The 11,533-nt window shown below is 40.2% G+C and overlaps 3 protein-coding genes across 3 annotated transcripts in view; 2 read left to right on the top strand and 1 right to left on the bottom strand.

The window, feature by feature from the left end:
- Positions 1-6,575, bottom strand: part of LOC143414035 (CD226 antigen-like) — a 35,156-nt gene extending 28,581 nt beyond the window's left edge. Inside the window, exon 1 of the mRNA XM_076877667.1 lies at positions 6,267-6,575. Within this exon, the coding sequence (XP_076733782.1) occupies positions 6,267-6,435 (169 nt within the window). The 5' untranslated portion in view covers positions 6,436-6,575. The remainder of the gene's footprint in view (positions 1-6,266) is intronic.
- The window catches only part of LOC143416657 (uncharacterized), a 376,067-nt gene that overhangs the window by 239,728 nt on the left and 124,806 nt on the right, over positions 1-11,533 (top strand). The window lies entirely within an intron of this gene.
- The window catches only part of LOC106676470 (uncharacterized), a 234,236-nt gene that overhangs the window by 182,247 nt on the left and 40,456 nt on the right, over positions 1-11,533 (top strand). The gene's annotated exons all lie outside the window — the stretch shown is intronic.

The raw sequence follows: 11,533 nt of genomic DNA, 5'->3' as shown, positions 1-11,533 counted from the left end.
CAACAAAGCACCTTTAAAAAAGTGCACTTAAGGATGGTACAAAGAAAAAGGAAACTTGATTCCAGGAGGAACAGCACCAGGAATCAAAAGTATCAGGAGTGAACAGACATGGGAACAAGACAGAAAGAGGAGACGAGATAAAACATGAAGTGAACATGAAGATGAAACGTGTGACTAAAAATAAAGCGCAGTATAGGACACGTAGGATGAAACACAAAGAGAGGAACATGGGAACGGGTCAGTGCAAGCTGGCTCCCCCCAGTCTGCATGCCAAATATGCCCCCCCATAAATCAGTCCATTTACACGACTAAGACACAGACAGCGAGGGAGCGAGACACACACACACACAGAGGGTTAGAGAGTGGACAGAGGATGATGGAGACGCAAACAGCGATGTGTTTATAGGCATCAATATGGAAAACATCAGCAAGGACAATAAAACTAAAAAGGAAGACAAGCATTTATTAGCCTCAGAATCTAAATTATCACAAGAGCCAAAATCAATGAGATTTACTTGCATCCAAAGATGTCGCACTACTGCCCTCTGCTGGGTTTATTGTTACATCACTTCCAAATCCTTAGAGCCACTGGATGAGTCCAGTATTTCTCAAAAACTGATAAACCCCTCCTTTCCCTTCATCATGACTTAAGCACTCAGTCACCTTTTCAAACTTCTGTAGTACTACCCATTACTACCCTCAACATTCTCCTTTGACTGACATATTTCCTGCAACTAATAAGCAAACGCTCAATGCTTTCTAGCATTACACCAATTACACAACCCAGTCGGATGTTTCTCCATCTTAAAAATAGTGCCATAGAGAAAGCAATGCCCTGCTCATATTCTACTTATAATTATCTCCTCCCACCTATTTAATCCTCTACTCCTCTGAACTTCTATTGTGTTTTGCAATCTATATAAATGTCTCCCTTTTATTTCATCAGCCCATGCCATTTCCATTTTAAATTCTTACATACTGTTTCCTTCAGATTTAGACAATGGTATCTGCACATCAACATCTACTCATATAACAGCTTCCTTAGCAAAACTATCTGCTCTTCCATTATCCAGAATACCTACATGAGCCAGAGTCTACATTATTACAATATCTTTACTTTTTCACACAATCTATGATGAGCAAAAGGAAGCTCATACAGAATTTGCTTGTATTTCCTTTTCCAATGCATAATAATGCCGACAATGATTCACTACATATTATTACTTTTGATATTCGACTGTCTTCCACCCATTCTAATGCCAACAATGTGGCATATAACTACTGCTGATGCTGCTCCTTTTCTTCTATGTTTTGATGGCGGTAGGCAGCAGACCACTCACTTCCAAGTGCATTACTGCCAGCCTTTAGATTGGAGTATGGAGCAGAATCTACAGCACCACCAGCACCACCTCCTGTTGTTTTTAATCAAAAGATAGCAGCAAAAACTAAAAAGAGACTTCTAGAAATAAATTATCCTTAAGTTATTTTTTGTTCTTATGAAGATTTCCGACTAATATTTCTCTCTGATGGCCGTGTTTATAACAATCTAACAATATGCTCTACTCTTTCCATTTGCCTGCAATAATCACAATAACTTTTACCATTTTAATAATGAATTTAAGCTATTTATTCCAGCCTGACTAAAGCTCTCGTTCTTTGGTTTTTCAGGGTTTTTTTAAGTAATTTGTCTTACTTTTCCTGTCCTGTCTGGCACTGTAACAATCAGAATTATTTTCTGAAGGTGGGGGGGCAAGTCCTGCTAAGCAGCCACCAACAGTGAGCCAGTACACACCGGAGCACGCAGCTCCATCCTGACATTATAGCACATTATGTAAAAACACCCACTTGCCTTTGAACATTGTAATAATGCCCAGCCTCTGTCCTATTACTCTTCGTATTTCTTCTTAACGTGCAGCTTACCTATACTCTTAACTTCATTTTCACATTCAAAACTGCCACATTTTTCTTTACTGCACAAATTTATCAGGAAACTATTTTCCCAAAATGTGCTGTAACTTGATCACTGTGCCATTTCTTCACATCCTGAAACCTGAAAGATTTATTTCTAATGTCTGGTCTTGAGTCTGACTGCATGTATTGAATTCGTGTTAATGTAGTACTGGAGTCTGAACACTATAACAGCCATCTAAAGAGCTTGCAAAGATAAGCATAGGCACTTCTTTATGTTTCTTTAAATATTTAGTGGAAAGTCCCAGATTTTAAGTGTCTCCAAGGGGGTTGTGGACCCACCAATGAATCATCTACCAACGAGCGAATCAAGTGAAAGATCCATGCAGAGAATCCATGTTTCTCTCCAACCAATCAGGGAGCTACTTACATAGAGCCTTGTGGTTAATTTGCATTGCTTCAGGTTTTCAACCCTGAAGCAACCTTTCGCACCTGCATTCACACCTATGGGCAATTTCCAATTAACTTAACCCCACTAACTGAATGTCTTTGGACTGTGGAAGAAAGTCAAAATACCCATCGAGAAGCCACGCAAACACGGGGAGAACATGCCAACTCCACACAGAAAGACCTCGGGCAGGTGGCGGAATTAAACTCAGGACCTTCTTGCTGTGCGGCAACAGTGTTAACCATGCTGTCCGGGATTAAGAATTAATTTTGAAAATATGATTTAAAAATAGTGTTTGAATAAATAAAATCATAAAAAATAATTTGCAAATGCATAATTTATTTTAGATTAAGCACAAAATTCTTTATTTTGATGTGTGGCTCTTGTCATCCTCCAGAGTGCTATGTCAGTGTAATGGATCTAAAACTGTTAAAATCTTAAAGAACAACTTACAGTTGTAGATATTTCTGATATTAACAGCAACTCTGGCCTTCTTCTGTAAAGAAGAGTGCAACTGATGTCTTCTCTGTCTACAAAAAGATAAGAAAAACTAAGGAGTGCTGAATCATTCCAATATGCACACTGAAAAAAAGGGATTGGCCAACTCTTGGATTTACGTAAGCATCTTGCGTGTATTTAACACAAGTGCCTCGTGCTTTAAAGTTAAGTGTAACTATATAGTGTAGAAACTACATGATATGCAGAGAGGCAGATTAAATTGTTCATATCATGTTCGAGTGAAGTAAGTCAATAACTTTCTGCGACACTGCACGGGATCTCAGTGGTTTCAGGAAGGCATCCATCTCAGGCAAGTCGAGCAGCCGCCTCTACTTTTGTTGGTATACCGAAAAAAGTAAATTGGGCAGTTGTTACATTAAAAAAGTCTAACTTGTAATTTAAACACAATAATTTCATGTTTCTATGAACGTAATTAAATCATGAAGGATCTGTATGAAAGTCAACAACTTAATTTGTTCTTGTTGAGATGACCTGATACAATCTAGTGAGAGTGGTTAGTTGCTGAACTCAGGAAATTCACAGGATGGCACAAGATGTCAAACTGCAGGAAAATCACTGGTGTTATAAGAGGCAGACAGCTACACACACACCACGTGTATGCTATCACTATTTATTGTGGTTTAACCTGTCAAGAACAAAAACGTACAAAAGAATTCTGCATCAAGCCTTGAAATCATAGCTTTCCCACTTTTGTTAAGTCTGGATTGGTGGCTTGGTGGTTACTGCTGCTGCTTCACAGTAAGAAGATCCTGGGTTTAAATCCACAATCTGGCTAGTTTGCACTGGGTTCTCTCTGTGTATTCTGGTTTCTTCCCGCAGTTAAAAGCCATGCAGTTGTTAGGGTTAATTGGTGATTCTAAATTACCTGCAAATGGTTGTTTGTGATAGACTTGAGTTGTCCAGGCTGTACCCTGCCTTGTAACCTATCACTTCAGGGTTATTTCCCTGCAACCAGGATAAAGACAGGAGAATGGTAGTTGTTGTAGATCCATTCACTTTTTATGGTAACCAGACTCTAGACTTTTTTGAACATTATGTAATATGAAGACAACATGAAGTATTTAAGTGACCAAGTAGTATTGGGCTATAATAAAATAAAATGAAAGAATTAAAACACTCCAGGAGCTCATCTTACTCCATCTGAACATGTTTCAATCGTGTTTCATGAACACAACATGCAGGTTTACTGAATATGAACAAGTTGTGTTGATTGAACTCAGTTGTTTAAGTTTCTGCCAAAGCAAAACCTTTGTGTGCAACCAGTGTCCACTATTGACTCAAGTCAATCCAACATGGCCTTTTTTTCAGTGTACAATTGTAAGAAGAAAGACTTGCTTATAATGAATGGATATGTTTTTCTTGCTTTTTCTTTACAGTCTCTAGTGTCTGCCTGTGTAGCATGCAGTTCAGAGTAAGGATGAAGTCAAATGATTCAGTAAAATTATTCTGTGTTGAAAGTAGAAACACTAAAAGCTTTACCTGTCTTGTTTCCATGCTTGAAGATGCAGATCCTTCCTGTTGAGGTAATTGAATGAATTTAAAGTGTGCTGCACTCTCTTTAGTGTTACAGACACAAAGTGAAGGTGATTAGTCTAATTAAGAATGAAAATGAAAACTTGCAAATCTCATAAACACATTATATTCACAGTGAATCGTGGAAAACATAAAATATTTAACCTCAGAAAATAGTCCATCTTATGCAAATTATTATTATAAAAAAACACAACGATAAGCTCAGTGCTTATCTGTAATATTTCGTCCTCCTGAGTGCAGCAATACATCTCAGGTTGAAAACTGCACTGGATTCACCTTCCAATCGTAGTCTAAAGAGCTTGCAAAGAAAAGCGTCTGGATGTCTTTAGGTTGCTTGAAGACTTGCTTCTCGGATGAGAGGGTTAGGGTGGTGTATGCTGTACAGTGCAGCGAGGAATGCCCAGACCTCTACATTGGAGAGACCAAACAGCCACTTCACAAGCGCATGGCACAACACAGAAGAGCCACCTCCACAGGACAAGACTCAGCAGTCCATCTGCATCTAAAGGATAAAGGACACTCTTTGAGGATGCCAATGTTCACATTTTGGACAGAGAGGACAGATGGTTTGAAAGAGGAGTGAAAGAAGCATCTATGTCCACTGTGAGCGACCATCTTTGAACAGAGGCGGGGTTTACGACCAGCGATGCGAATAACGGCGTTACAAGTAACAATGTTACTAAAGGCATTAGTTTTTTCAGTAACGAGTAATCTAACTAATTACTATTCCTATCGTTACAACATCGTTACAGTTACTAAGAAGAAAACGCGGTCCGTTACTAGTTTTCAACAAACAGACGTTGAAGCTGTGTTCAGCTTACTGCAGCTTATATCAGCTGCAGGAAGTAGCTGTAAGTAATCTGGACGCTGCAGCTTTAAGCAGCTGCGCTCTCCCGCGGACGGTGATCACGAGCACTGTCTGGAGCTCAGGGGGCAAAACAGTTGCATGAGTGCTGCTGTTTGACTGAAGCAGAAGAATAAAGTAGTCGTGGTAAGTCAGTCAGATGACCACTTAAAGACGAAACAACAAGGTGATATATACCAGTTTATAAATTGTGTTCATAGGCCACGTAAAACCAGAGTCATGATGAACAAGATACACGCGGCATTTTCTGTGATGCTTACTGTCTAAGGAAAGCACCAGCAAGCACTCTCTGCTTATGATTTCCCCCTCACATTATAACTCATCTTTTTGACCTACTCATGTTGTTGTAGAGACCCACCTTTTAGCACATCCCAGCACACCCACTCACTTCACCAGATGCACCTTGTTTAGTTCTCTCACCTTTGATTGGGTGTGGTGCTTGTCCTTGATTGCACTCACCTGTCACACATTATATGTCACACAGTATATAAGGACTGCATTCACTTTTGGCTCACTCTTTCCGCACTTCCACACGGGGCGGCAGCTGAGCATTGGCAGTCCATGTGTGTCTTTGTTTCCTTCCTTTTTTGCCTTATTTATTTGAGAATAAAAGGAGTACCCTGAAAATAATTCTGCATTAGATGGCTGCTTTTCTTATTCTAACCGGATGAGCCCATGAAGCTGATTGCTTCAGCCCTGAACCTTCCTCCCTTCAAAACACATGTTAATTATTATGTTCTTGTATGTATTTGTTTTTATTTCCTTGATTAAGAATAAAAACCTGCAGGTGAGAAACAGGTGTGAGGTGTCAGCTGTCAGGCAGGTGATGAGTGAAGAACAGAATCCATTTGCTCTTCAAACTGCTGTCAGACATTATCTACTGATCACATCACTCAGACCAGCTGCTTTCTACAAAGTCTCATCAACAACATCTTTAGAAACAAGCATCAACAACCAGGAAGCAGCTTCACCTCTGATCACACACACACTCACCTGGAGGAACAACTCTCAGGCTGATGATGCTGATGAGCTGCGATGTGTCTGTTTCTGCCATGAAGACACGACACTCGTATGTTCCAGCGTCATTAATCGTCACATTCTTCAGAATCAAAGACACGTCTCCATCCTTCATCTGTCTGTCCTGCAGATCCACCCGGTTCATAAAAGATGGATGGTGGAGATCTGGATCAAATCGGCCATCTCCCAGGTCAGCTCGGCTCCACTTTACAACTATGATGTTGTTGTTTGGAGCTCGACGTGTCAGAGTGACGTCCTGTCCAGACTCAGCTGTGATGGTTTTCTGCTCTGAAAGATCAAACACGGAGCAGAGAGGTTAAAGGTCAAAGTACAAATATTCACTTCTACTGCAGCCAATTAGAGTGAGGAGAGTGAAATAGTGATGGGATTTCCGACTCCTTCGGCTCAGAGCTGGCTTTGTTTTTTAGTGTATAGACCGATATTTGTTTACGTTGCTTTTTCCCATCTCTGTTTAATCCTTGAAAGGGAGACCTGGCCAAGATGGGCAGCAGCAACTGTCTCACAGTTATAAAAAATGACTCAATTAAACACAGGCAACAACAACACACATGCAAAAATAAATGAAAGTATAAAATAAAATCAGAATCGTGTTTATTGGCCAAGTATATGTGCAGACACATACAGGGAATTTGGTTCTGGTAGATGGTGGCTCTCAAGCACAGCAATGTAAATCACACACACACACACACACACACACACACACACACACACACACACACACACACACACACACACACACACACACACACACACGTGTCTTTATATACACTGTCAAAGGATTTTTGTTTTTACAGGTTTTTATTATTCATATAATAATCAGCTAAGAGTGTTTATATTTCTGTTTGTACTCAACCAGCTGCACAATTAACCGTTGGCTCTTTGCTCTATAATGGGAACTGTTTGCCATCACATTATCTGTCAGCAGCAGGAAACCAAGAGTAAGAAATGACCTTGTAGAGAACACAACGTTTTGAGAAGTTACACCAAGATAAGCATGTTATTTCCTTTTTTGTATGCTTCATGCTGTGTATAAATAAAGGCAGAGAGCTACTGCAGGGTGTGAGTCTCCGTTGAGCCCTCACCCGAGCACGTTAAACTGCTGAAGTGTCTGACTGTTATTTTATTATATCTGAGTGCTTGATAAGAGAATATCTCTCACATACACATACGTACACAAAGCTGTGTAAACCAACTATAAATAACGAATCTAAACTTATACAGGGAGTGCAGAATTATTAGGCAAGTTGTATTTTTGAGGAATAACTTTATTATTGAACAACAACCATGTTCTCAATGAACCCAAAAAACTCATTAATATCAAAGCTGAATGTTTTTGGAAGTAGTTTTTAGTTTGTTTTTAGTTTTAGCTATTTTAGGGGGATATCTGTGTGTGCAGGTGACTATTACTGTGCAGAATTATTAGGCAACTTAACAAAAAACAAATATATACCCATTTCAATGATTTATTTTTACCAGTGAAACCAATATAACATCTCCACATTCACAAATATACATTTCTGACATTCAAAAACAAAACAAAAACAAATCAGCGACCAATATAGCCACCTTTCTTTGCAAGGACACTCAAAAGCCTGCCATCCATGGATTCTGTCAGTGTTTTGATCTGTTCACCATCAACATTGCGTGCAGCAGCAACCACAGCCTCCCAGACACTGTTCAGAGAGGTGTACTGTTTTCCCTCCTTGTAAATCTCACATTTGATGATGGACCACAGGTTCTCAATGGGGTTCAGATCAGGTGAACAAGGAGGCCATGTCATTAGTTTTTCTTCTTTTATACCCTTTCTTGCAGCCACGCTGTGGAGTACTTGGACGCGTGTGATGGAGCATTGTCCTGCATGAAAATCATGTTTTTCTTGAAGGATGCAGACTTCTTCCTGTACCACTGCTTGAAGAAGGTGTCTTCCAGAAACTGGCAGTAGGACTGGGAGTTGAGCTTGACTCCATCTTTGATGATACCAGCCCAAACCAGTACTCCACCTCCACCTTGCTGGCGTCTGAGTGGGACTGGAGCTCTCTGCCCTTTACCAATCCAGCCACGGGCCCATCCATCTGGCCCATCAAGACTCACTCTCATTTCATCAGTCCATAAAACCTTAGAAAAACCAGTCTTGAGATATTTCTTGGCCCAGTCTTGACGTTTCAGCTTGTGTGTCTTGTTCAGTGGTGGTCGTCTTTCAGCCTTTCTTACCTTGGCCATGTCTCTGAGTATTGCACACCTTGTGCTTTTGGGCACTCCAGTGATGTTGCAGCTCTGAAATATGGCCAAACTGGTGGCAAGTGGCATCTTGGCAGCTGCACGCTTGACTTTTCTCAGTTCATGGGCAGTTATTTGGCGCCTTGGTTTTTCCACACGCTTCTTGCGACCCTGTTGACTATTTTGAATGAAACGCTTGATTGTTCGATGATCACGCTTCAGAAGCTTTGCAATTTTGAGACTGCTGCATCCCTCTGCAAGATATCTCACTATTTTTGACTTTTCTGAGCCTGTCAAGTCCTTCTTTTGACCCATTTTGCCAAAGGAAAGGACGTTGCCTAATAATTATGCACACCTGATATAGGGTGTTGATGTCATTAGACCACACCCCTTCTCATTACAGAGATGCACATCACCTAATATGCTTAATTGGTAGTAGGCTTTCAAGCCTATACAGCTTGGAGTAAGACAACATGCATGAAGAGGATGATGTGGACAAAATACTCATTTGCCTAATAATTCTGCACTCCCTGTATACATAAAATACAGAAATGAATGAGGTGGAATGAATACTACAAATGTACATAAGATCAAAAAGTCTTTGTGCAGGGTGTGAGGGGTCTGTGATGATGTTCCCTGCCCGTTTCCTGGTTCTTGAGAGGTACAGGTCCTGGATGGAGGGCAGGGGGGCGCCGATGATCCTTTCTGCTGCCCGTACAGTCCGCTGCAGTCTGCTCCTGTCCTGTTTAGTGGCTGCTCCATACCAGACTGTGATGGAGGAGCACAGGACAGACTCAATGACCAGTGTAGAACTGGATCAGCAGCTCCTGTGGAAGACTGTACTTCCCCAGTTGTCTCAGGAAGTACATCCTCTGCTGGGTCTTTTTGAGGATGGAGTTGATGTTGGTCTCCCACTTCAGGTCCTGGGAGATGGTTGTACCCAGGAACTTGAAGGTCTTCACAGTTGACACAGGGCTGTCTGATATGGTGAGGGGGAGCAGAGTTGAGGGATGCCTCCTGAAGTCCACTGTCATCTCTACAGTCTTAAGAGTGTTCAGCTCCAGATTGTGCTGACTGCACCAGAGTACCAGCCGCTCAACTTCCTGCCGGTATGCAGACTCATCACCATCCTGAATGAGGCCAATGACAGTGGTGTCATCTGCAAACTTTAGGAGTTTGACAGCCGAGTTCTTGGAGGTGCAGTCGTTAGTGTAGAGGGAGAACAGTAGTGGTGAGAGGACACATCCTTGAGGGACACCAATACTGAGGGACCGGGTTTCAGAGGTGATCTCCCCCAGCCTCACTTGTTGCTTTCTGTCTGTCAGGAAGCTGGTGATCCACTGACAGGTAGCTGGTGACACGCTGAGCTGGGAGAAATGAAATTTAAAATAAAATTTAAATGACAAACAATCTCATTGAAACAGTTGCATGTTATAGACTTGGCCTCAGGGATTCTTAGTTCAGTTTTAAAAGCACTTAATGAAATGAATTCAGTTCTTTTCCAGTTCTTCTGCAGTTAATTCCAAGCCAAGTGCTAAACAAAAGCTCTTTTACCAAGTTCAGTTTGGGCAAATGGAACAAAAAGCAACAAGTACGAAGAGAATAAATACTAGCACCTTTCATTGCTAACAGGGAACAAATATAGGAAGGCAGCAACCCAAGTATCGCCTTATATATAAAACTGTATAAATGAGAGTTCCTCCGACTTGCCAAAGCAGGCCGTCCTACCTGAGAGTATAACTCACAGTGGTGAGTCTAAAATTCACGGTTAGTGATGAACCTCAGAGAAGCATGATACACAGAATCAACCATTCAAAGACATGTGGTCAACCAGGAAGAAGATATTAAAACTATTTTTAAAAAATAATTAATTTCCTGTTGTCAGAAGATAGCACTATAGCTATTGCTGAATATTGGCGTGTAAATGCGTTACGTCTTTAAATCGTATCATCCATGTGAAGATTGAGGTGCATTGGATGACTAATATTAAATTCATGTTTCATGAACTGAAATTTGCCATGCTGCCATGAAAACCCAAGAGATGTTACAAATAAATTTCATACATGATTCCAACATGGCTGTGGATTTGGTTTTAATAAATTTAATACAAAAATCAACTTTGACAGAAAAATTATTTAATTTTTCCCCAAATCTGATATTTGTTAAATATTAAATTTGTATAAATAATAAAATAATGATAATACTGATAAAGCAATTACAAGAGGACTTCACAATAATCATTAAGAAATGAATGAATTAAAAAAATAAAAGTCATCATGATGCAATTGTTGTCAGCTCTGATACTGTACATCATACAATACATAATCAGGAATTTGAAATATTTATAGAATAAAATCATCAAATGGAGTCTGCCAGGCTGCATTTACTGTGCCACTATTTTGTACACGTGGCACTAGTCAGCAGAATAATGTCATGTATAAAACTTTGTGGCTGTTCACCTTTAACTCCTTAAACTACAACATGATACACATTTAAAGTTCTGTAAGATCAGTTCACTAAATCTCACCTGCAGAGACAAACATGAGGAGACTGACAAACAGCAAAGTCGAGCAGAGCGATGCTTGTGCTCCGGCAGACATTTCCACGTTCTCGAGTTTGACTGACCTGATACTTAGTTTGTCTAAAGCAGACTGAATAGAACGGACTGAAGAGAAACTGAGTTAAAAACTTGACTATATGAGATTAAATTAAAGGTTTAAATAATGCTGAAAGTCACCAATCGGCAGATCTGTCATTAAGCCACTCGATCAGATTCTTGAAGTCGCATTAGAGGGACATTTAGTGGGTTGGACTTAAGGATGATTAAAAAGTTCGTCATAAGAAAAGAGGTGGACTCTAAAGCAGGTCTGAGTGTTTAAAACAGAAGAATACTAACTATCAAATTATCTAGTAAAAAAAATATGAAGCTATGTTGAGAGGTGAGTACGTTTTACAGTAAGTTCTACATAAAAAATCTCAAACAACATCAAAACAAATAAAGATTG

Source organism: Maylandia zebra, linkage group LG3, assembly GCF_041146795.1.
Source record: "Maylandia zebra isolate NMK-2024a linkage group LG3, Mzebra_GT3a, whole genome shotgun sequence".
Classification (NCBI taxonomy): domain Eukaryota; kingdom Metazoa; phylum Chordata; class Actinopteri; order Cichliformes; family Cichlidae; genus Maylandia; species Maylandia zebra.
Note: the sequence above shows the minus strand (reverse complement) of the source record. Positions and strands in the feature narration are given on the sequence as shown.